This window comes from Cygnus olor, chromosome 2 (assembly GCF_009769625.2).
Source record: "Cygnus olor isolate bCygOlo1 chromosome 2, bCygOlo1.pri.v2, whole genome shotgun sequence".
Lineage (NCBI taxonomy): Eukaryota > Metazoa > Chordata > Aves > Anseriformes > Anatidae > Cygnus > Cygnus olor.
In genome coordinates, this window is record NC_049170.1 from 120,326,503 (window position 1) to 120,351,558 (window position 25,056).

At 40.9% G+C, this 25,056-nt stretch overlaps 1 protein-coding gene across 3 annotated transcripts in view; it reads right to left on the minus strand.

Moving 5' to 3' along the window:
* Window positions 1–5,562: 5,562 nt before the first annotated feature.
* The window catches only part of PLAG1 (PLAG1 zinc finger), a 48,663-nt gene continuing 29,169 nt past the window's right edge, over window positions 5,563–25,056 (minus strand). For 2 of the 3 annotated variants that reach the window (XM_040545577.1, XM_040545578.1), the window contains 3 exons: window positions 13,893–13,992; window positions 9,854–10,212; window positions 5,563–9,279 (listed from right to left, as the gene is read on the minus strand). In XM_040545577.1, coding sequence (XP_040401511.1) covers window positions 8,016–9,279; window positions 9,854–10,095 — 1,506 coding nt within the window. In that variant the 5' untranslated portion in view covers window positions 10,096–10,212; window positions 13,893–13,992 and the 3' untranslated portion in view covers window positions 5,563–8,015. The remainder of the gene's footprint in view (window positions 9,280–9,853; window positions 10,213–13,892; window positions 13,993–25,056) is intronic. The other variant, XM_040545579.1, reaches the window with a different exon arrangement.

Here is a 25,056-nt window from a genome sequence, read left to right on the forward strand (position 1 = left end):
ACACATACATACATGTACACACACACACACGTTTGTGTATGCTTTTGTATATATACAACAGTTTAAGCAATATGCTGATTTTCAGAAACTGTCACTATTCTGGTACTCTGCATTATTTTATACCCATCAAGCAGAGATCTGGCTGATTTATATGAAAATGACACTAAACCATTCTTCTTTGTACAGTGTAGTTCAGTGTGACAGAGAAAATCAGTGCCATGGGCAAACCATCAACTCAAATGATTTTCAAACCAACCACAGCATGCATTATAATCCTGTTTTCAGAGTGCTCAGCTGTTAGCCGATGTCTTTTCAATCCACTGTGAGGCAAACAAGCTTTTATGACACAAACATCCCTGAAGGAGACAAAGCTGTGGAATGACAATGACAATGAAGAACACAACTGTTAATTATATTTTTAAAATATTTATCAGAAAATGTTGTTTTCTTGAAGACACACAGGCCATTACAACAACAAAAAAAGTATACATATATATAATATACTGGACAAGATGTTACACACTGTATTTATTAGTTGGAGAAGTTTGTAGTGAATTACCTGGGATACAGCACGTGAGCAGGAACTTGTTACTTCATACTACTGTGGTCTGTCATTCTCAGCATCACTTATCTCCGCTGTTGTTCCAAAAATTGTAACAAAACATTGCTGTTTATGTGCCAGAGTCCCTAGCCAGTAACGATAAGCAGCAGCTAATCCCCTAATACACATCTCAAACTTTTAAGCACAGACTAAATTTTGTAATCAAGCTTATCTTGCTGACCTACTTGCTGCCTGTTTGCGATGGCAAACCCTTGCTGTGCCAACTACAGCAAGCGCCACTTTGGAAAACTTAATTTCTATCTGACTTAATACAATGTTTTGATTTGCAAAGCAGGGAAGCCAAAAGCATGTAGCGGCTCAGTTCTTGCTAGTCTAAGCTCTGGATAACAGGTTTAGATTTCTCTGCCAAAAACATTCCGTATGCTAGGGTCAAGAAAGAAAAAGAAAATAAATAAACATAAAGTGAAGAGGGGAACTAGCATAGCCTTTCTCTTCCACTCCTGGAGGACAGAGAGACCAGACATACAGGGGATACTGAAGGGCCATTTTTCTGTACATTCTTATGTGAGGCTTGGAAAAAGGTGGTTACAGGAGAGAAAGAAGGGATGGATGGCTGTGTTTTTGTACAGCTCTGGTGATCTTTCTGAATGTCCCTTTCCACAAAGCATAATTCCTTGCCTTGCCAAAGGAAGAAGCAAGATAAGAAAATGAACTCAAAGAGCTTGAAAGCCCCTCAGCACTAACTAATGTAAAATCCTTAATGTCCACCATTTTGTCTAGCTCTACCCTTCCAGGAATTGACAGGGGACACCCAGCCTTTTTACCCACGTGGGTACTACAGAACAAAGAATTTACTCCCTCTTTTAAGGTGCAAAAAATGTTGAAAGGAAAATTAAAAAAATAAATAAAATAAAAAATCCCCTTCCCTGTTGAAGATGTGCCAGTTCACATGTGACATAAGAAAGAACAAAGGTTCCGGTCATGCCGAGAATATTTACTCTTTGGTTAGTTCGAGCTAATATCCAACTCCTCCAAGTCTTGGAGGAAACCCCTGAATTTAACAGGGAAATGTTTGGAGGGACCGTACCAACAGATGTCTGAATGCAACATAGATGCCATCCACGCAAACACATCCCACTCATCACAGAGGCTGACGGGGTTTTTAGAGGGTGTCAGTTTGGAAGGAGGACATGTTAATCCAGTGGTGGTGGGTGACACCATCTACAATAGTGAGAGAATTGGGTAGTCTTCTCTTGGGGGGAGTGGTGGGAGCTTTGCAGAGTATTAAATACTTCAGTAGCCTACTATGGATCATGTCTTCATCTTCTTTCTACGCCTTTCAAACAAATTTGGATAATAAACAGTTGAAGAAAGGAGCCTCCTCATCCTGCAGCTGTACAGCTTTTGATTCTCAACATAACACAGCCAATCCTCCCAAGCAAGTTAGAAACCTGTGACACAGAAGTCATAAGTCAGTTCAGATGAAACAGGTAGGGATCACGAGAAAGAAAAAATGTCTGTGTATGATAAAGCCAATGACTCTGTAATGATCACTTCTCTCAGATGGGGGTACAGGAGGAAATCTAAAAATTAAAGAATTGGAAGAGAGAGGAACCCAAGAGCAGGAAAACACAGACAATGCTGAGGACATTTCCAATATGCATCCTGAAAAGCAATGAAATGTGAATTTGAAACAGCTACATAGCAAATGCTAGTCGTTTACTTTCCTGGCAAACAGTCCATGCTAGGGAAACAGCTATATGGAAAAAGAACAGAGGCAACTTTCTGCAATTGTGGGTAAGCTGCTTGTCTGGTTTTGTAGTACCTCTTCCCTCAGTGCATTTCTCAGTGAGGCTTCAACAGCAAGGTCACGGGCAGACAGGAGGTCTGTGGGATCAAAACAATGAAGTTTCTCCTGGAAGCATTTCAGAGAGACAACCCACATATTGTGCCTGTAACACACGCCACACCCTTACAGTTTACCCTACAAACTATAACAATCAATGTGAATTACTTGCATTAATCTGAAGTGATGGAGAATCACTTGCCTGCTTCTCCCACGAGTAGTCCCGCCATGAAAACCCCAAACTCACCTTCTGGTTTCTGACAGCATTTCAAAGCGCAATTTGATGGCAAACAATTGCTTCCTTCAAGTCAGATCTGCCTTGTCACAGACACAGTAGCATCATCCAGCCTGTTCCTTGGTGAAATCATGAAACGCAGACATTTATGCTTTAAGATTTTCTGAAAAACTGACATTTTACCAGTCATAAATCAGAAATAGTTATACCTTTGCAAGATCAGAATAAGTACACCCAGCAAAACTAGATGTATTTAAAATTACTTACTGTAATCCCAAACATGCAGACCGAGATTATCTATTGAAATGCCAGGCATAAGGTATTCATTAACTAAAACCATTCTGTAATTTTATTGATATATTTTGTGGAGTTCACATATTTTTGTACAGCAAACATAACACTGTAGGCCACAAGAAGCTGCAGCACTATTGTTTAATAGCAGCAAGGTATATTTTATAATCAGGGTATGTGGACAATAAATAGTCTGTTTCTTTGGATGTGAATGTTTAAAATGAAGTTCTGCTGCAGCTTCATAATGTGATTGCTATTTTACAGAGCTTATACACAAAAATATATATGCAATCTTTTTGTCTATATTTTATACAAATACAACAGTAGTTTGTGAATACATTTTAAAGTACATATACATGATAAGCAACTCGATTTCCCATATCACAGGATAGCAAATTTTAAATGCAAGAAACATATACAAATTCAGTCTGGAATGCAGGGTTTTCTGTGTTCTTTTTTTCTATATTTTTGACTCAAAACTTTTATCATTAAAACATTTTAGCATACAAGTCCAAACAATTTTTCCACTAGCTAAAAAATATAATTTCAGCAATCCGAGTCAGGTTTGGGTGTGTCACCATTCCCCAATATACTTTTTCCCAGTTTTTGTCTAAATTCAAAGGCTTTTAGTAATATACAGTGTGTTCTTCACTCCACACCATACAAAAAGCCCACATTTAATTTTAATTGTCATCTATTTTTGTGAACAAGAGCTGGGCTTGTCAGCGTTTAAATTTGCATGTCCAAAATTTTACTTTTGCAAGTGCATATGAATACATTGTGGTGTTGTACAAAGTTCATTAATGACAAATTAAGTCACAGTATAAAAATATATCATACAACTATAGGTCTAGTATAGTCCTTTTTTCTATGGGTAAAAATACATCTGAATGAGACAGGGAGGTTTGTAGCACCATGAGAGGAGTTGTATCCCAAGTTACATTAGCAGCATGATCCAATATAACAATATTGCAGGAGTGTTTCTGAGGAGATAAACATTCACTCTGGTTCAACTGTACCACTGAAGCTTATACTGAAAAGTGTTTACATATGATTAGCAATAGTTCTGTGTCACTTCCAGGGCTAGATAACTGTTATCAAAAGACACTGCCTTCCAACAAAGTAAGACACCCTTATTACATAAAAAGCTTTGGGACTATCCAAACACATTTTGAGCTACTGTGGCATTATTTGCATGTTGAGTGTCACGTAAGTAGGCTATGGTTTTAATTGTACACTGGGAAGATGCAGGATGGGCAGCTAAGTCTATACAGTTTACTACATACCAGGTAAGTACATTTATTTCAGAGGCTTATCTAGAGACCGAGAAGAATACAGGATAAGCTGCTAAACCAGTGTATGAGACAGACATAACGAAGGATGCAGTCCTGCTCCCCTTGACGCTTACGGATGCAGGATCAGGCCCTAAGTTAACTTCAGACAGCAGCATAGCGTTGATAGCATAGGATAAAAAAAATCTGCATCAAATACTGCGTGTTAAGTATTTCTGCAATAGTTTACCATCCAGAACTCCAGAGGACACAGTTTACAACTGGTGAGGACAAACTCCTAATTTTTTTTTTCTGACTGGTATTCAAAATGGCAGTAGAAGACAGTGTAGTTTGAAACATGTAAACCTAGTAAAAACCATTGTAAAACCCTTAAGAAAGACACACTGGTTCTGTGCAATATAGCAAATTGATAAGAAAACACTGTAAAAATGTACCTGTTTAAAATTACAATGTCTACCATTTTGTACACAAAGCATTATACCAAAGGCCTACATATATGTAATCTAATGGCACTTGAAACAAATTATAATAAAAGGTTTTATAATAAAAAGCATAACCTGTAAGAAACTTTCTTAAAAGGTTTAGGTTTTTCTTTTGAAAGTGCTATATCTTGTAATATGTGTAACATAGAGGTTGACCAAGCTTTATTTTAAAAAATATTGGCCTATAATACATGTTTAGCTCACTAGGCAAATGATCCTGAAAATATGTACTCTTAACATTCATTATTAGCTTAATAAAGCAATCAGCTCTGGCTCATGTTTCAGTCAGTATATGGTTTTTAAAAACCGCTACTGCCAAATTAACAATAAATCACTCTATTCCACAATTTACTACTAAATAAAGCACAAGCAACAAGTACACAAAAATATATATATTAAAGAAAAAAAAAAAAAGACCTTACTAGAAGTTTAGAAGTTGCACAAAGAGTGGTGCATGATCAGCCAGCCCTCCCCCCTCCCTCAAAGCATCAATTTGAAACCTAGAAAACAGGGTTTAAAAACTGACATTTTAGTGGCCAATAATGACTCTGCCTAAACATTATTTGAAAGCACTAAGGTGTTAATATTGCTTAGTGTCAAACCTGCTTCCACGTAATCATACATCCTCGTTCAGCGGCACGCTAACTTGGCCGACTGAAGCCCTGACTGAATGAGGTTCAATATCTTGTCTGAGGTCCCTACTTCTCGAGTGAAATGTACGTCTACCTCTGAAGTGAAATGTCAACCCCTGCTCAGGAAGCTAAGGCACTAACCAAGTGGTAAGGACTCCGGCTAAGTACTAAGAACTGGGTGTTGGCCGAGTGTTTGTTGTGATGTGTGTTTTTTTTTTTTTAATCAAGTCTAATCAGAAACTGAGACTGATAAGCAGGTGGCACTGCCTCTTGTTGCATGTTAGATGCGCCACATCAAATCCCTTCCGCGACTAGTCTGGCAGAGCATCTGGCAGCGGCAGGTGAGATTAAACTTACTGGCGATGCCTGAACGAGCAAATTCCTCCATGCCATACCAAAAACTCCAGCTTTGAAGCTCCTGGTGCCTGCACATTCCCTGCCCAAGAGGAAGAGTGCTGCCCATCAATTCTGCAGCCGCTGCCAGAGCCGCCCGTGAGATGCTGAGCGCTCGCAGCTTCCCTCTGCCAAGGGAAAGCTCCACGCGGGGCAGAGCCCACCGGAGGAATGAAGTCCATTGATCTTCATTCCTAATTGATTTAAAAGACTGAGAGTAAAGCCAACTTCTCCCTATATGCATTGTGGTTGCTGATTTAAACCGGAATTACATTCTGCTGCATTCACCTTGTGCTCTGTTCACCTGTGTTTTTCTATCCTTTATAAAGGTGACGAAAAAAAAAAAAAGCAATATTGAACAAATCATTCAACTAAAGATGTAAGTAAGCAAGCGATCTGTTTCATAGAAACCAGAGGAAGCAGTCATGAAGCAGAGCTAAAAGCCCACTTTGAGATAACATGCTCCTAAACCCAAAATCTAGGAGTAGTTTGTAGAATTTCAAAAGGTATTTTCCTTATTAATACATCCTTATTTTAATGCCTTTGGAACAAAAACACATTTATAAAAATGTTATCTTTCAGTAATAAAATTTAAATACACATATGTATAAAATAGTAAAACTACACCTGCATATTGCTCCTAGAATTAAAAACAAAGTAGGAGCTACTGATAAAACATCCGGAGCATGAGCTCCTTAAATGGGAGCAACTTTTGTTTCTGTGAAGTATATTTAGTTTAACCACTTAAAACCTTGTATGAATCCTCATTATTGTTTGAGAGATACTAACGTACTTGATTTCTATTTTTTAATTCCTTGTACAAAAATGACAAGGAAAAGCGTGTTATTGTTGAATTACAGCAAATCTAGTTTGCTTTCATGCATCACAGGTTTGTTTTTTTTTTTTTCTTTTTCCTCTTTTGGTTATTAGGGGTTGGGGAATAGAATATATTGCATTAGGTAAAAGTGGTGTAAGCAATATGCTTTTACTTCACTCCTAAGAGTCCTGTCTTTAAATCTTGGCAGTGGGCAAAAAGTCCCTAACCAAGTACCCAGGTGTAGAAAGTATGATTAACATCTAACTTGTTGCTTAGGAGGACATAACACACCATGTAACACAACTGAAAAGTCCATTCCAATAAAAAAAAATATTAAAAACTGGTATTTGCAAATTTACATTCACTCTCTGACTGCACACTAATATTGAACTGAAAATAGATACACACTTTCTGGCTGGACTCGATCCACCCTTTGGCGGTGGCAGATGGGAGAAGACTGATGCCTACAAATGTGAATACGCTATTGGAAGATTCCTATGCAGTACTCTTTCTATGCTACTAAAGAGAAAAAACAGCAAGTTAAGAATTAAAACAAGAACTGCGACAAAATATTCTGCATTACTAAATTACAACACTTTTATATTTCAAGATCAGCCATTAATTTTGCCTGTTTTCCTCTACCAGAGTCATGAAAGCACAACACAGTTCCAAATTCAACTTGAAACTTTTGTCATTTAGGCAAGCAGAGATTCTCTGTTGAAATTCTGTTCAGCCATGATTTTACAAAATTAAACTATATTTTTTCTTCCAATATTCATAACAGGCCACAACAATTTAAGCCAGAAAATGGCAAAATTTGTAACACCTTTTATAATGACTTCAATACAAGTCAAAATGTTATATGTACATGTGTATATATGAACTTCTATATATACACATACAAGTTTTCAGAAAAAATCTGAATTCTATATTTATTTAAAAATTTAGAATTGTCATTATAGAACAGATCAGATGTCACCATTTGGGAAAAGTTTTTTTTTTTTTTGGAAAGGGACTGGGGAATTTTTTTTTCCCAAATCTTTAGGAATCTTTGCGATACATGTTTGAACTGGATTCTTTGCAAATGCTGTAATATATAAAAGGTAAAAACGGTAGTTCCACCACTGACATCAATAAAACAGAGTGGCTGGTATGGTTGAAAAAATTTTTAAAAAGGGATGCATGTTGAAAGTTTGCTTGGGATGACTTTCTAGTGAACATTTTAAATGTGTTAATTGGCAGTGAAAATGAAAACAATACAATGAGACTTTAAAAAAAAAAACAACAAAGTAAACACAGCTGAGAATAAACACTTTCAAAACATTAAAAAATTTCTTACTGGCTTCATGAGATTGGTACTGTACAAAAGCAGAGAATTTATAATGTCTTATAGTAGGCACTAAGTTAAAAATGGTCACCTAAGGCATTTCTACAAATAGACAGTAACAAGCCAGCTTTGTACATCCTATTGGAAAGCTTGATGAAATCGTGGTAGGGTGGTGGTTGTGCTTAGACTGCTCGTGAATGCTGCTGACAATGAGTGCAGAGACCCAAGACCTATACTATTGCTAGGATCTTGTGGATCCTGTGTTTGTGGTGGAAGTTGAGTCATAGAAGAATGTGCCTCCTCCTGCGTGTAACTCATTCCAAGGTTTCCCACTGAAACAGAAGGATTATAGGGAGGGCCATTTACAGGTATGAAGTTGAACAGCTGAGAAAAGTCCAATGATGGGGTGTTTAGAGGTTCACTAATAGGAACAGAGCCCTTGGAAAGGGAAACCTCCCCAGACCCATCATCTAGTGGCCCTACTTGTGGATCCAGCCCTAGTTTTGATGAAGATGCTTGAGAATCCTGGGATGAAGAAGGCATACCACTTTGCAACTCCATTAAGTAACTTTCTATTTCCCCTTTCAATGGCTGTTCTTTTTCAGGCATAGAAACTGCGTATGAGGTAGAACTGAGCGGATATTTCAACGATAGCTGGTGAGAAGGGTGGACAGACTCCATATCTATTGGACAAGGCATTCCCAATGGTAATGATGTGGCAACCATTTGGTGTGCAGATGCAGAACTCTGCATGGACTGAATCTGAGTGTTGTAGAGATTTAATTGCAAAGTGTTTGTAAATGGCTTTGATGTCAGTTCACTGGAAGGTAAAGACATCACTGGAAGCAGCTCATCCTTAATAGGCACAGAAACGTTGCAGGTAAAGGGATCTAGAAGGTCCATTGGCTCTGTTTTGACCTTCAAAAGTTCTTGGTTGTGACTTTTCTTCATGTGGCGCGTTAGGTGATCCTTCCGCCCAAATCTCTGTGCACAGTACTGACAGAGGAAGTCCTTTCTTCCAGTGTGCACTACCATGTGTCTACGGACATCCTTTCGGGTGTAGAACCGACGATCACAGTGTTCACACTGGTGTTTTTTCTCCTTCACTCCACCCGATGACTTGCCTGCATGAGTTTTTAGGTGCTCCAGCAGCACTCCTGTGCTTTCAAAAGTCTGCAAACATACCTTACAGGTGAGGTCACCGCTTGTTGCTGCATGCAAAGCCAGGTGACGTTTGAACCCAAGCTTGGTATTGTAGTTCTTTCCACATTCTTCACACTTAAAGGCCTCTTTGTTGGGATTGTGTGTATGTAGGTGATTCTTTAGGTGATCTTTTCGGTGAAACATTTTCTCACAATAATTACACTTGTGGGTTTTCTCAGGAGAATGAGTAGCCATATGCCTTTAAACACAGATATATTCTGTAAGTAATTATTTTGATCAAAAAACACACGTGCTCATTTTTTAATGGCAGCTAAATACTACACTAAGGTTGCTTTGCAACAGAACCTTTTAACTGAAAGCATGACACTACAAAGACAGTTTGACAAATTAAAATATAGCAAAACACGAGCCATTTCTCTTAAATTGACACTTTAGTTTTGGTGGGTTTTAGCTACTGTAACAGGGGTATAAGGGCAAGTATGAAAGTACTTGTGTAAAAGTCCATAGCCAAAAAATTTCAGTCCATACTCTTTTCTTGTGACAATTCCTTATACAAATGAAAATTCTATTCTCATTAAGAAAACAAACAAACAGAAAACAAAAACAGAAAACAAATTAAGAAACAAAATCAAAGACATTAGCTTGCAAACTTATGTAATTTAGATTTCTAGAAACAATCCAATGGCTACTTTTAATTAACACATCCTCTCTGCAATCAGCTGAAGGCGTACACAAATATATACTTTTACACGGCTTAACACGGCCAACATAAAATAGATAATATAATCTGAAAGATAAATAGAGTTTAATACCTTAGTAATTTGTACTTAGAAACAAAGGCCTTGGTGCAGTCTTGTTGTGTGCACTTGTAGGGCCTCTCTCCTGTGTGAGAGTATGAGTGAACCTTTAATTTCTCAACACTGTTAAAGGCCTTGTCACACAGTTGGCAAGGAAAGTTTTTTCTTGGTTTGGTTTCACCACGCTTACGTTTCCCTGAAGGGACTTTCTGGGTATCTCTTACTTCTGACAAATCACCAGGAATGACAGTGGCCATCGCAGCCTAAACCAGGCCTTCTTGTTGGACACTTGGGAATTGCCCAACTCCACTAAATGATTTAGCTTTAGATGGCTTCTCAAGTTTCATGTGGTCGTAAAAGAAAGCAAAAGGGGACTGGAAAAAAAAAATAAGAAACAACTAGTTTGTAACTAAACTTAAATTTTGAAGTTTACTTGCTATGTGATGCTTCTGAATAAAACTTAAAAATAAAATTAGGTTCAGCTGGTCTAATGTAATACCTGTAGGTTTCTTTACACTATTTGCTGCAACTCTTAAAATGCATTGCTCAGGATGAACAGATCCACATATGCCCTGAAATTACACCTCACAACTTTCCCCTCAGGCATTGACGGAGAACAGCAAAGTTTCTGTCAGATTTCAGGAGGCATCAGACAAAGAACTCACTTCAGAACATATGAAGATGGCTTTTGGCAGCTTCAGGTTTCAAAGGAATTAAAGCTGTGCCTGTGGTGTTTGTACGGACATACACACACATGCACGCACACATGCACATACACAGTTATCAAAATGAAAATCTGTACGTCTTGAAATGCAACTGGGTGTTTGAAAATCGATGTGAAAAGCAGTGTTTTGACAGCCTGGGGTGGGGGTGGGGGGCGCAAAGCTCATATTCTCTGATATACCGGCTCATTTTGGTTACTGTCTGTGTGCCTATTCTAGCAAAACGCACACATTTCCAATAATTTGTAATGCCTAGTGAAGTTCTCCTCTGCTAACGGAGGCTCAATGTGTTAATAACAGAAACCTCACAGATTAGGCTTTTTATCAGCCCGGCACGGGAAACCCACATCCTCCTCACACCACCCTGCAAGGCACAAGGGTTTTAAGCATTGAGGTTAGCTGGGGATGAAGGCTCTTGGTCCTCCAAGAGGAACTCAGCCCCTCCTGGGGTTCTGCACACTGTGAACTAAACCGGCAGCCTTCAGCTCCAGGAGGTGGGTGATGCTCACATCTGAGTTGTTGCCAAGAACGGCTTTAAACTCGCAATCTGGTAACATATAGTAGCAACTGGGCGCCTGTGATTACAGGGTACTCAACAATCCTCCATTGTCAGAAGACGCTGACAGCTTTTATTTGATCGCTGGAGCACAATTGCTACTTTAGATACCCAAACCGGTGCTACCCGTGATGGAAAGGGTCAAACGCGAGGTCTGCAGTGGCAGGGGCAGAGAGGAGGATGGCGGAAGGGCAGCACCCAACGCATGCAGCGGGCAGGGCCGAAAAGCCCCCAGATTTGGCCTTTCTCTGGCAAAAGCAGCAATCCCCCCCCACCCTGGTGTCACGGCCCTGCAGCTGCCACCCGACATGGCCTCCGCTGGCACAGCTGTGCGAGAGGAGGCCAGGCGGCAGCAAGGCCGGGGGCAGAGGCAGGGCTGGGGGCTCGGTGGCCGGCCACCCCCTGTCCCCTGGCAGCAGGGCTGGGGAAGCCGGCAGCTGTTGGGACAGGTGGAGCAGGGCAGCCAGGAGTCAGGCAGGGAGCACCAGGCAGCAGCTGCTCCGGCCTTGTGCCACCTCCCCAGTAAGCAAAACAAACACATCCCAGCTGGCAGCCAGGGGAGGCTCGATAGCTCGGAGGTGCCTGCCATAGCCCCAGCGTGGCACTGGAAGAAAGCGGGGAGGAAGGAAAGCCTGTGTTTATGTCAGGACGCGGTAGGACAGGACATGAGGGGTGGGGTGACAGCAGGGGGAGAAGGGGATGTGCCTCTTTAATATCTGCATGTGCATTTTTACGAATGCTTCAGATTCGAGATTTCCATTTGAAACGCATATACAGAGTATGTCTTTGTCTATGCCTCTTCCTCCCTCCTCCCCGTAACTTCTCTCTTGTCTTTGTAAGAGGAGAGAAACACTGGCAGAGCAAGATGGAAACCTGCTACCTTTCAACCCTATAGTCTTTGAATAGCAGATTAAGCTATACTATACTCTTAAAGCAAGAAGTTTTGTAAGACCACCTTTCCTCCCCCAGATTTTACACGGAATCACTAGCCTCTTTAAAGATACCCAGCAACAGAAAAGGTGTTTCTTTAAGGACTCTTATTATTTCAGATTTGCCTCTGGCCCATTCCCACTCATGGGACGAAGCTTGGGGACAACAATTCCACGAGTGGGAATGTGCACAGGTCTTCAAAGAATCAGCTTAATTTCAGTTTCTGTCTCATAAGTGACATTCTTGTTTACAAGTGAAAAAAATTACAGTTGTTTGGAGACTTGAGACCAAAGTACTTCTGCAACAAAAGTAAATGAAGACCAATTCCAAACACCTCAATGGAGCTGCCAATGTAATCAAGAGGAGGATTTCATTCACATCAAAGTTGTGATAAGTTTACAGGTTGAAAGATTTTTCAATATACACTTTAATGAGAATCTGGTAATAAAATTTACTGTGCCTTCCATAAACAAATACACTGGTCTTCTATGCACATTGGCCTGAAGATAGAATGAAATCTCATTTTAGCCTGTTCTTTCCTGACAACTGAAGTTCTGAGGAAGAAAAAAAATCCAGCCCCCTCTATGTTCAGATACAGCCTTGTGGGCACCTACGAGACCTGGTTCCCAGAGTGTCCTGAAACACCTACTGCCTCAGTGTGGGGAAGTAGGGCTACCACCTAGTGCCTCCCAGCCAAATCCCCACTTAGCCTGAGGTACAGGCAGCGTTAGTGGCACAGAGCGAAGGAACTACCTCTGCTGCTTGCTGTATGACAGCATGCTTAATTTGACCATGCTGGGTCACGGCAGCAAGTGGCTTCCATGCCAAGCAGATGCCAAGAGGAGAAGCAGGCACAGCTGGCAGGATGCAGGGAGGGCGATACTGGGTTGAGACGGGACAGCGGACAACAGTACGTGGTTGCACAGACCGTTGTGGGGAGCACTGCATGGGGGTAGGAACATCTAATGACAAGAGGACAGCGTAGTCTGGTAACGCTGAAGGGCAGGCAGGTGGGGAGCTGAACATGCGTCGAGCTGGAGAGACACAGCATACCAGGCCATGCAGAAGGGCGATGTGCAGGGTCTGACGCGAAGCCAAAGGCAGTGTTTGTTGTGGAACAGCATACGGAGTTTAACTGTTAATTTAAACAACTGTCAACTTCTCACTCCTGTTCTAAATGCAAGGATCACATCTCAGGCTTGAGGCCATCCTATATTCAGGCCAATATTATGTTACTTTCATCTTCTCCAAAATTTCAGGTGATCTAGTTGCTGTACCTGATGCAACTCAGCACATTCATATGGATGACGAATTCAAGTTTTGTTTCTCTATGATCAAAACTAATTAAGCTGACTTTGAACTGTGTTTAAGTGTCCTTAAAATGCATTATCAGAACAAATATAGTATGGATTCAAATCTTTGGCAATGACAGTGTTTTATTAAAAAAAACATGTAAGTACTATTATCTCAGTATCATTTCTCAACAGATGAGGCAATTAAGAACTTCAGTATTGATTTCTGAATAGCAAATAACCACTTTCATTTTTTTTCTTGTGGATATATAGACTGAGCAATGGAGATAAAACTTAAAAAAACACTGATCCTCAAATATTACACTTTCCAAAGACCAGCTGAAAAAATTTTATGAGTAATATTGCCTGTCTGTGTCTCAACATAATATCACTTAAAATCCTAATTCTTATTGGTGCTTTCACAACTGCAGGATGAGTGCTTATATGCAGTATCAAATATAACAAACACATTACGCAAAAGCTCATATATAATACTATTTTTAAAGAAGCATATACTTAAAGCAGGAATAAAGCAGCCTCTGTTCAATGCACACCTGATGTTTGCCCACTAAAGTCCTCAGATTTTGGTCTTAACCAGTTCCGCTGACTCTTCTTGGAGGAAACCAGAATCCAGTACTTCCCATTTTTACTGGTCTGAAAAACAAAAGGAAGAATGGACTAGACTCTAGTGAAACCAGTATATTCAGAAAGTCTGGGATGTGGTAAGACCGGGGGTTGAAAAGGATCAGAAAGGAAAAGTTAAAAGGGATACAGCCAACCCATGCACAGAACATTAAGTACTGTTAATTATAAACTTTATGAATCAATTGCTCTTGCATTATCAGTAGCAATTAATGCACTTCAATTTCCAGTATACTTACATCATTTCAACTAACTCTACACTGGACAGTAAAAAAAATAAAATTAGACAAAAGCAAAGGAGTTTTCAATAAAGTTAAAACAAACCAAGAAATCCACAGACCACAAATAATTTAGAAACAGCAGTGAAACATGTAAAACGCTGGGCCCAGACTTGAGTTTCTTACTCAGAAAGGACTGAATAAGAGAAGATTTCTGGATTAGGCCCAACTTTACTAGAACCTAATGCCTTCATTCTGCTTAATTATACAGGAAATAGCAGCTTAAAAGGTGACCTGCAAAGGAAAATAAAATTAATTTAAAAAAATAATAAAGCATCCTAATGATGTACGCGCTACAGGTAAATCCCACTAGAGGGCAAGTCTAGGTGTGCCTGAGCAAATCCAGAGGGCCTTTCTGGAATTTCCCTTACATCCCCCTTTTCCCTGCCACCATCCTTTTTAAAATTGCAGTACATCTTCCTTTTCTTGCCAGAAGGCCTCCTGGACGACACAGGTATATACTGAAAACATGCTCAATGCCTAATTTTGGTGGAGAGGTTTATCCCCTCCAACTCCTCCAGGTATTCAAGGGCAAAGCCCTGTACAGTGCACGTACCCTATGTGACCTATTCAGCTGAAGGTATCTGGTAGGAGCCCTGGAATAACACAACATTGACCCCCCCACACTTTTCCAGTCTCATTTTCCATTCTCTCTGTTCAAGTTTTCTTTATTTTGGTACCAAATTCAGCTTTGCACAGCCCCAGCTTCCTCTGCTGGTAAGCACAAATGTAAGCAAACCAGCAAGCTTGAACACCTGTCAAAGGCAGAAGTGCTTCACAGCAACCCACTGAAGCTTTCTGGCAGCCGTGCAGCATTTATGGGGGGCTTTTTACGTACAGGCAGGTGGCAGAAACAGCTCCAGTACCCAAACCAAAACTGGAAGCTTTGTTTTCAACTAATGAGAAAGAGAGGAGACGCAACTCTCACCTCCTCTTTCAGAGGTCCCCGCATCACTCTGTTTTTGGGAGAAAATGCTGATGACTCCTTGCTCCCTCTCCCAGCAAGACCATTATAAATCAGTTACCCTGTGATGCCTATCTCAACATATCCCACTGTCACAGCAGAAAGGAAGTGCTTCATTATCCAAATGTTTCTCCTAAAGTAGCTCACAATAAGCAGACAGCATTTCAGACAGCCACAAAAATTTAATGAATTAAGTCCTAAGGGACTTAGTCCCTTCACTATTGGTATTTACAGACTATTTCCAGTTTTAAAAAAAAAAAGTGTAAAATAATATAACAAATATAATGCTCTCTCAACTGTATTCAACATTTTTCACTTAAATGCTTATGGTACTGAATTCTCACATCTGAAGGAGCTCTAGCAAAAAGTAGATGGCCTTAGGGACAGGCCATCAGAGGCATGGGAAGACTATCCTATCAAGGGAAACTGGAGCAATGGGAGCAAGTAAGGATGGTAAATGCCAGATGTACTTAAAATACTGAACGGAATGAAGGAGGAAAGTCAGGTACTCTTTCTTATTCATTACCTCACACATATAGCTAAATTGCAATGCAGTGGATCCAGATGAGGGCAAGGCAGGATCTCAGCTTCTACAAGACCGTTATTAAGTCAAGGAGTTCAACAAGATACATACAAAAGAGGAGATGTTTGAATGAATGGCAAGAAGATCTGCCACATTTGATGAAATTAAACGAAAACACAAGATAAAAAAAAACAATGCTTCATGGCAGTAAGTCAGCTATTGGATAAAGGACTTTCTCCTACACACAGAATACCACAGTTGTCCATTATAATGCTGGTTTTTAGACCACCTTCTTCAGAAGCTTTTGGTGCTAGAAAATCTCTGAGGCGGAATACTGGACAAAGACTTATCATTCTTCTCGTAACTGCTTATAGTGTTACTAAGCTTTCCTCTCAACCAGATGATATAGGAACAATTTTTAATGAATATTAAAGCTCAAATTATTCTTCACGTGAAGCAGAGAAGCATCACAATGCAAAATGCATTGTCACATGCACATACATGCCTGAAACCCACACGGGAATTTGTACGAAAACAGACTTCCATAATTTATCAGATTATAATTCTTAGAAATTATCAGATTTCTAGTATCCATGAGGCGTTAATTTTGCCAACCCTACAAACATTCAGATAATTGCCAGTTAGACAATATTTTAATTTACCAGGTCTAAGGAGTCAAAGGGAAAAAAGCCCCCAAACACTAAACTAAATCACTTATTCCTGCTTTTGATAATAAAAAGAGGGATATTTGTTTTTTCAAAATTCGCAGGCCATCTTTAAGAATCTGAAAAAATAGCTGCATTTGGAAATGTTTTAAAACATGATTTGTATATGTAAACTAAAAGGATAATGAAGACATTAAACAAACACAACCAATAATCCTCCCCCTAGCTTGCATTTCTTACATTTGTTGAGAGCGTCCAAACACAATAAAGGAAAATGTCAGTGTCGTGGTTATTTTCTTTCAAAATAAGGGAGTTATAATGAGAACACAGTATTGAGAACACAGTATCTGTCAGCAAGTGTCATTGCATTTTGAATACAGAGCAGTGCATCATGTTTCGATTCTTGAAATTCACCAGTTTATAAAGCAGAACAAAGGTCTTAGAAACATCAGTCCTAATAATGACAGAATTAAATATTCAACAGTATTACAGAGTCATCTTGGGTTTTAAATATTTCTTTAAGGAAACAAAATGAAAAGTGGTTACTTACCCTATGGAAACTGTGATTCTTTAAGAAGTGCTGTCCGCACAGATCCCAGGTGAGCAAGTACTCACGTGAACAGGACCAAGTTCTCTGAAGACAATAATGTCCATCCAGGCTGTGCCTGTAAACCCTCAACAACTGCTACCATCAGTGGAGTAAGGCAAGGGACTCCCAAACTGCTGTGCACATCCTTACAACACCCAGCGTGGTGTGCAGCAAGAGCATCTCCAAACTCTGCTTTCCACTCACGCTGTGGGCTAAGAGCCATTTTGTACACACTACCACCAGCATGCTGCTTTGAAAAGTGGCCACCTCCAGCTTCAGCATCTGCTCCTGGGTGGAAACACTGTCTGCTGCAGCCCTGCCGGTCTCAGTCCTGTGCTCCTGTCTCAGGAGTTTCGATGCTGGATGAGAGGGGGCTGGAAGGTTTGTGGTGGCTGATGAAGGAGCCAGGCCCTAGACTTGGCAGGGAGAGGGAAATACGTGGGCAGAGGTCAATGGCCTGGCTGGGAGTGTGGCGTGAGGGCAGGAAAGCTGAAACACAGATGGACATCCCAGTTTGGGATGATGGAGGATGAATACGTGTAGCCAAGGAAGACAGGAGCTGTAGCTGCTCAGGATGCTAATGGAGAAAACCATTACCAAGTTTAGGATGACCCAGTCTGATCTCCCTCAGATTTGTTACTAAGGAGTAAAAAGATTCCTTCAGAGTGAAGGACAGCTCGCTTGTGGTGCCTCTGTGGAGAACATGTCTGGAAGAACCACAGTTACTGTGGCAGAAAAGCCACTTCTTTTCTTTATCAGGTGACTAATAAGTATTGGAAGAGGAGCTAAAATACTGACTGAGGAAACCTGCTCTGGCACGCCAAGCAGTCAGGCGATGGCAGTGGTAAGGAGTAGCAGGGGGAGCAGAGCTGAGGAAGCATCCAGCAGTCAATGCAGCCACTTCCTTTGGTGCAGAAGAGCCAAGACAGCAGTCAGACAGCACCCCCACTACAGAGAAGCAGAACTGAACTACGAAACTCCTCACCAGGTCTGCCTGTCTCAGCCAAGGCCATCAAAAATGTGCAAACATCATCAGAGCTCCTGAAGATGAAGGAGTGGGTTAAGACAACTGAAGAAGGAGCACCACTTAGCCTCCTCACACTTTCCTTGCCTCTGTGGGCTTGCACACATGCTTGTCATTAGGCAGTTCAGTTTGCGGAGGTGTGGATTTAACCCTCCTTCCATCCAACTCCTCTGCTAGGCCACAGAAGGGGCTGTGAGCACAAGTGGCAAAGTGCTTGCAGTGCTCCAGGACAGCACGCTGGGACCCACAGGCCTGCAAGGCTCCGCCATCCTTCCTGGATCATCAAGGGTCACCGGGCCTACTGCACACTTGCTTTGACCTCAGGGCAAGTGGTAGGTCTCAGTCCATCTGACCTGGTAGAAAGACGCTTGACTTTTGCAGGAGACTCATCTTAAAGCAGATGTAGGTAGCAGGTCAGCCTCCAACATGGGTCTTCCAGAGGTACCTCTTACTGAGAGCGATCTTGCGGTAAGGGAGAATCTCAGCTGGAAAAGTTGATCCCACCAATGGAAACAGTCAGGCATGTAAGAAAAATCCATGCTTAACTGGCAAAGATGCTGAAGTACTGGTGACTTCAGGGGTGCCCTTCTCAGTGCTGAATTAAAATCAGTCTTCTGACAGATGCAGGGGTCTATGACACTCTTTGTTCTTGGCAGGTGATCTGATACACATTTATTTGAACGGCACGTCACTTTTTAAAGGAAACAGCCAGTAAAGCCTGTTCACCTTTGGCAACCATGTTTAGAAGGACAATCCTGTCATTGGTAGGAAGATTCTCCCCAGTTTGCTCCAGTGAGACCGATAACCAGAAGGTGCTTTAACCAGGGAGCTTACCGAAGCCAGGAGAGGCTCACTTCTGCATTTCCACAAAATGATACTTCATTTAATTTTCTGCTTGCTTTATTGTGTAATTTGGAAGAGATTTGAACAGCAAACAACATGTATGCACATGCTTCACCCCTAAGCAAAGAAGACACCTGGCACGACCGTCTATAAACACGGCACTGCCAAATGGCAGGAGGGACAGCTTTCAAATCCCCAGAGCCCTGCCTTCAGCCATCGTGGTCTTTGGTACGGGAGGCAGCGAGAGGAAGAGAGCCAACAGGTACATTACCTTATAGTAACAGAACTGGTTGAGGTTTTTACAGCTGCTGTTCTCTCACAAGCCTACGGAAAGAAGTGAAAAGTCCAAGGGATCCACAGAGGCCCTCAGGGTTGGCAAGATGGCATTGACAGGTGGGTCTCACTGTCATCAAACTTGGCCTTTTATAGTTTTAGACAACAGATATCATAAATAGTTGTTCGAAGATGTAGACACTGGCCCTATTGTACAATAGCATTTCACGTAAGGGGAGCACACACACATAAGCGAACTAATCACAAAAGAACTGATAAGTGTTGTTTTTTTTTTTTTTTTTATATATATATATATATACACGGCCGTATTTATCTTATCTTGAACTTCTTACAGCAGGAAGCCAAGTTCAGAAGAACCCTTTTCCACAGATTCAAATTCTAGTCTACCATACGCATGGTCCTTCGTGGTGGGACAGCAGTGAGAGCAGGCATGGGCTGTGGTAAGACAAAACAAAACCCAAGCATGCACCAGGAGAATTGGTCATTAAAGCTACTGCAGGAAAAATGAAATGATGTGGGCAAAATAATGAAAATATCTACCCAGCGATCTTGGGTATAAACACAAGAATGACTTAGAGATAACAATACAGAAGACTTCACCCCCAGGGAAACAGTCTAACAGCTAAAACATAAGGAATTAACATAAGCACTGAAACTAACACCAGGCAACCATCGTAGTCTATTGTTAGTGACAGCACACTGCTAATACCTAGTGTGTGTGCAACAACGGCCATGCTGCAAAGTATACTATGTACAAGGCAGAAAAATACAAGAATTAAGATACTTCATCAAATTCAAAACTTTAACAAAGCCTTTTTTTTTTCTTGAAACACATCCACAAAACAGAGAAACTTGCTGAAACTGCATAAAATTGAGTGGGGATAAACAACCGTATCCTTTCAAACTAGTGTGAAAGATGGGTAGGCAAGAGGAACAAATGTGCTCACTAAGATGCCCAGACCCACTTCGTGTTTCTGTGAATAAACAAACAGATCCCACTAGTAAACATTTGTTAAATATACATTTTTTTTTTTTTTAACTTAATAAAGGAAACATCTGGGGGAAAAAATCTAAATTGCTGTGGAACAACGGCCACTATATGAAGACAGCATTCATCTAGATTTGACTACTACATGCAACACTTTTTTCATGATCATGAAACAATCTGCAACTCTTAAAAAGCTGTACTACAGTCACGAAATATGGACAATCAGTTTTTTAATTTTAGAAAATAACTCATAACATGCTAGAAAGAGTATTATATAACCTTTTTTCAGAATATATAAAAAATCCTATCACTCTTGTCTTTTTTTTTTTTTCTTAAGTTTCTGGAAAAGTAGAAAACAAATTCACCAAAGTTTATTTTATCATGACTTAATAGTCTGTAATTTAAAAACAAAACAAAACAGAATTTCAGAATGCTAACCAGCATCTCTTTGTGGGCTTTCCATATTTTAAATTACTTAGGTCCACTTTAAATCTTGAGAGCTCAGTTTTGGTTACTAAATGTTCCAAAGGATTCCAAAGAGCTGCCTAGAGTTTAACCCATCTGATGCTTGTGGTTTTACGGGCTTTTTAAGAATCTCCATGGCACTGCATAGAAGTTTCTCTAAAAATTTTGGAAAGATTGTGATACAAACCATGTTGATGCTGTAATTATTTTTAGAATGTTTAAAACCTGCAGAAGTACTTTTATGTATTTTGGAGTTAAAACACACACACCAAAAACTATCAGGAAAACAATCTACATTCATGATGCTGATGATGATTATGTGAAAGCAAACATTGGTTACTACATGATCTGCATATAGGAATATGGCATTTTTATAATAAACCCTAAACAAAAGCAAATCCTGCATATGTACAAGCAAACACAGATAGGAAATGTGCCTATGAGATCCTACACTACTACAATTAAGAATTAATTGATGTCCATATGAAACATTATTTTCCTTTGTCCCAAGAGTAAAACAAGACATTCTTAGATCTAAGAAGATGAGAGGAAGTGTGTGGGACAGATTAATGGTACATCTAGCCCAGTATTCTGTCTCCAGTAATAGCCAAAAGAACAGAACAGGTCACAACTGCATGACATTTCTTACCAATGCTCTTCTGACCTGCAACTATTTTCATGTCAGGGGCCTCCTGAACCATTATACAGTTTCTGTTAATTTAGCAACTTTCAGCACATCATTCTTCCAAGCAGTAGTTCAGGTTCCCCTTGGAAACCATATCCCTTTCTAACATCCACAGCATACTTTAGAAAAGTCGTCCCACAGGTCTCACCGCTACCAATTTTATGGAGAACCTTTTGAAGGCATAGAAGCAGCCTTCTCCCTTAGCTTTGTATGCTTTTTCTTGTCCTTCTACTGTTCTTCACAGCTGGCACCCTTCTTCATAGTAAACTTGCTCACCCACTTGCTCATCCCCTAACTTACACCATTTATGAATGTGATGAACAGCACAGATCTCTGTGGAATCTAAGTGGGACACTCCTTTAATTGAGAATTGACTTTTTACTTCTACCTTTTGATCCTACCTTTAATACGTCATTTATCTGTGCAAAGACCTAAAGACACTCCCTCTTGCATTATAGCTCCTTAGTTGCCTTAAAAAGCCTTTGATATAGTTTACTTGGGAGTTTTGAATCAGAACATCTTTAATTCTCGCTGATGCCTCCAAAGAACTCCAACAGGACCCTAAAACAGGACTCTCTTTTACTCTTCCCAAATCATACCTACCCAGGTGGCCACCAATTCTATGCTTTATTGTGGCTTCTTTCAAAATTGACTGATAGAAATTTCAGATTAACCTGCTGCAGGCCTGCCTGTCTCGGACCACCCCCAAAACTGTTTTACATCCTTACATTTCAGATTTTTTTTTTCTAAACCTGCACACTTTAGGATATACCACTTAAACAACATAACTAGGTTGCAGAGCACAACTAGATAGACAGAAATTTAAAAGCTTTATTTTTCTGAGAAAGAGTCATCTGCCCTGAATCATAATACAAGATGTTTTTAACAGTTTCAATGATCTGTCAAGTAAAAGGGTTTCTGGTACCGTGGTCTGCCAGGTGGAATTCACAATGACACTGGTGAACTGAAAACAAACTCCACTCACGTCTATTACCATACAGCATAATCTTGTGCAGCTAGTGATCCCGGCTCAGCCGGAGAGAGACAGACCAAACTGGAACGGCACAGAAAAAAGCAGCCACCAGTCACGCTACTTTGTGCTGTGCTCATCATTTAAGCTGAAAATGTAAAACTTACCAAAGAGCTCAGTAATTTCACTTGAAGGTCTGCTATGCAGACAGCACAAAGGAACTGGCTGTACTGGAGAAATTAACAGGGTGCCAGAAGGCAGGGACAGGTTTTAAATAGCAAAGTCTGTAAAATAAGCATGGACTAGAAAGTCAGAAAACATTGGACTGCAACAATCCAACCAGTGATTCATCCTTTGGGCTTGGAGAAATCCTCTACCCCACCACAATTTTTGCCTGCTGAGGGAGAAAACACCCATCTCTGTAACAGAAGCTCAAGAGGGGCAAGGCGGTGGGAGGAAGTGTTTGAAAAATCGCAATACCATACAGAAGCTGAAGTGACTGCAACAGGGCGAGACCATTCATAGGAGAGTTAGATTTGCCTCACGAAGTTAGGTTAGATGGTTGGGAAGCTCACACATGGGACAGACAACTCCTGACAGAGAAATAAAGTGACTGAGAGAAAGGGTAGTCTCCCCCCTGTACCTGTGCCACATCCTGAGTTTACATGGTGTCTTATCCACCAGCCCAAAGAACGCAGCAGAAGCCCAGTCCTGTCCTTACTCACACAGCCTGAACAACATTGGCTGGGGCTCAAACAGGGCTTAGCATTGCTTTTTTTTTTTTTTTTTTTTTAAAATAACCTCAGATTTTTATATGATTTATTGGTGCTATTTCAATTAAAACATTGATCATGACTGCCCCATCTCCTCTGCTTCTTATCCCAGCCCCCAAAGTAAAGCAAAAAGAAAGAGTGCCCAATTTCTAAGCAGCAGCAAATCCTCCAATACACCCGACAGTCAAAGAACTGCTGCTCTATCTGAAAAGAAATCAACTTCATAAATTGCTGTAGCATTACATTAAATAAGAAGTGTCACTTACAGGTAGTCAAGATGGCCTTTGCTACTATTGCAAAGATGCTGGATGACTGTATCGTGTGAGCTTATGAGCTAAAACACAAAAGACTGAGGAAAGGATAAGTAAAGATGCAGAATATTTAAGGTAGAAACAAAACATATTCTGAGAGATTTGATAGGTTCTGCTGCTTGACATCTCAGGTAATGGTCTATTGCCACATGTATGCGAATGACTTAGAGTATGGAGCAAGGGACAGCATGCAGCAACGAAGCAAATCCCTCTTCAAGCTGGTCAGTTGTCTGCATCAAAGCTGTTGTCAATGAGCCTTTCGCAACCTGTGCAGCACAGGCACTGCAGGTATTTTTGATTCGGTTCATACATACCAGCTTCATCTACGCAGCGCTGTTAGCATACACATAACCAGCCCGCTCTGCTTATGCGGAACCCACAGAGTGCTTGCACGCTGTTGTGTTAAGAGAGCATCCTTGCTAATGAGGTAAGGACACAGCTCTGCATTTTTTCCCATTTCCCATTCGGCATGCTGAGCAGTTCGTTCACAGTGCTCTGCTGCAATGTGTCATGCAACGTACTTTGGGGTGCATACCTGAATCTGTAAGAATTGAGATGTGACGCCAGACTGCTGAACAATTAAAAGCACTCATGCATAATTTAGACCTAGACGACTGAGTGCAGCAGAGGGAGATGAAGCCAGGCAGTTAGTATCCGGAGCAGCCACCTGGAGAGCAACTTCTGGAATCAGGAGACTGGCAGCAACTGCTAGTTTCAGGCAGCAAAGGCAGAACTTCCCAAAAAGTCCATACAGAGCCTGCCCTGGAGCTACAAGACTAATCTGGGAGCTCCTATCAGTCTGATGAAATGTCATCAGCATGTAGTCACCAAACAGTTTTGCCATTAATCATCAGATAATCAGCTCGTTACTGGCAGGGCAACCAAGCCAGGAAGGCTCACAGCAGCGTGATGAGGTTGCTCCACGGCACGTCAATGCGCAGGAGGTCACGTACAGCTCTGAAGGGATAGGGCTGCTCACTGGCACAGAAGCAGGTGGCGAGAGACAGACCTCTTCCCTGCTGTATCCCCACCTCTGCCTCCCAAACGCACAGACTTAGGGCTTCCTCAAGACCGCGTGTTCCCTCACAGTCCTGCCAGACACAGTTTATCACAGTAAGCATTCACCAGTACTAATGTTAGGTGGTCTACGATGAAAATTTTGCATCCTGCGAAGTAATTTTTGCTCTCCGCAATCCAAGACACCAGTGTAATCAAGAGTTCTCTATTTTTTTTTTTTAGAGCAACTTAGTCCAGACACCAGTTCCCTGATTTCCAAGCCTACGTGAAGTGACGGTAGAAACACGCACACATGACTTTGCCTTGAACAGCTGCAGACTGCCAGCAGGGCAGGCTTCCAGAAAGGTGGAAGGAAGACGGTGACAAAAAGGATGGAATAAAAACAGTCTTATGACTGTATGGTATGCAGCAATGTTTCATGCACATTACGGGAAAAAATCCTGGAGGGCAGATGGAAACATGAAGTGGAGATGCTTTCGTGAGTCCCAGAGTACATTCCTCTAACAAGCTGTCCAACAAGACGCCTGAGCTCCTTTCCTGCTGTGGGAAAGTAGCTGTAAACTAGCGAAAAATTTGCAATCAAGAAGGTATGTTTTACTTTAATTTTATTTTTAATATGTTGTGACGGGATGAGCTTTACATAAGTCATGTATTCAATTCATGTTTCAGACAGGTGTTCAGAAAAGG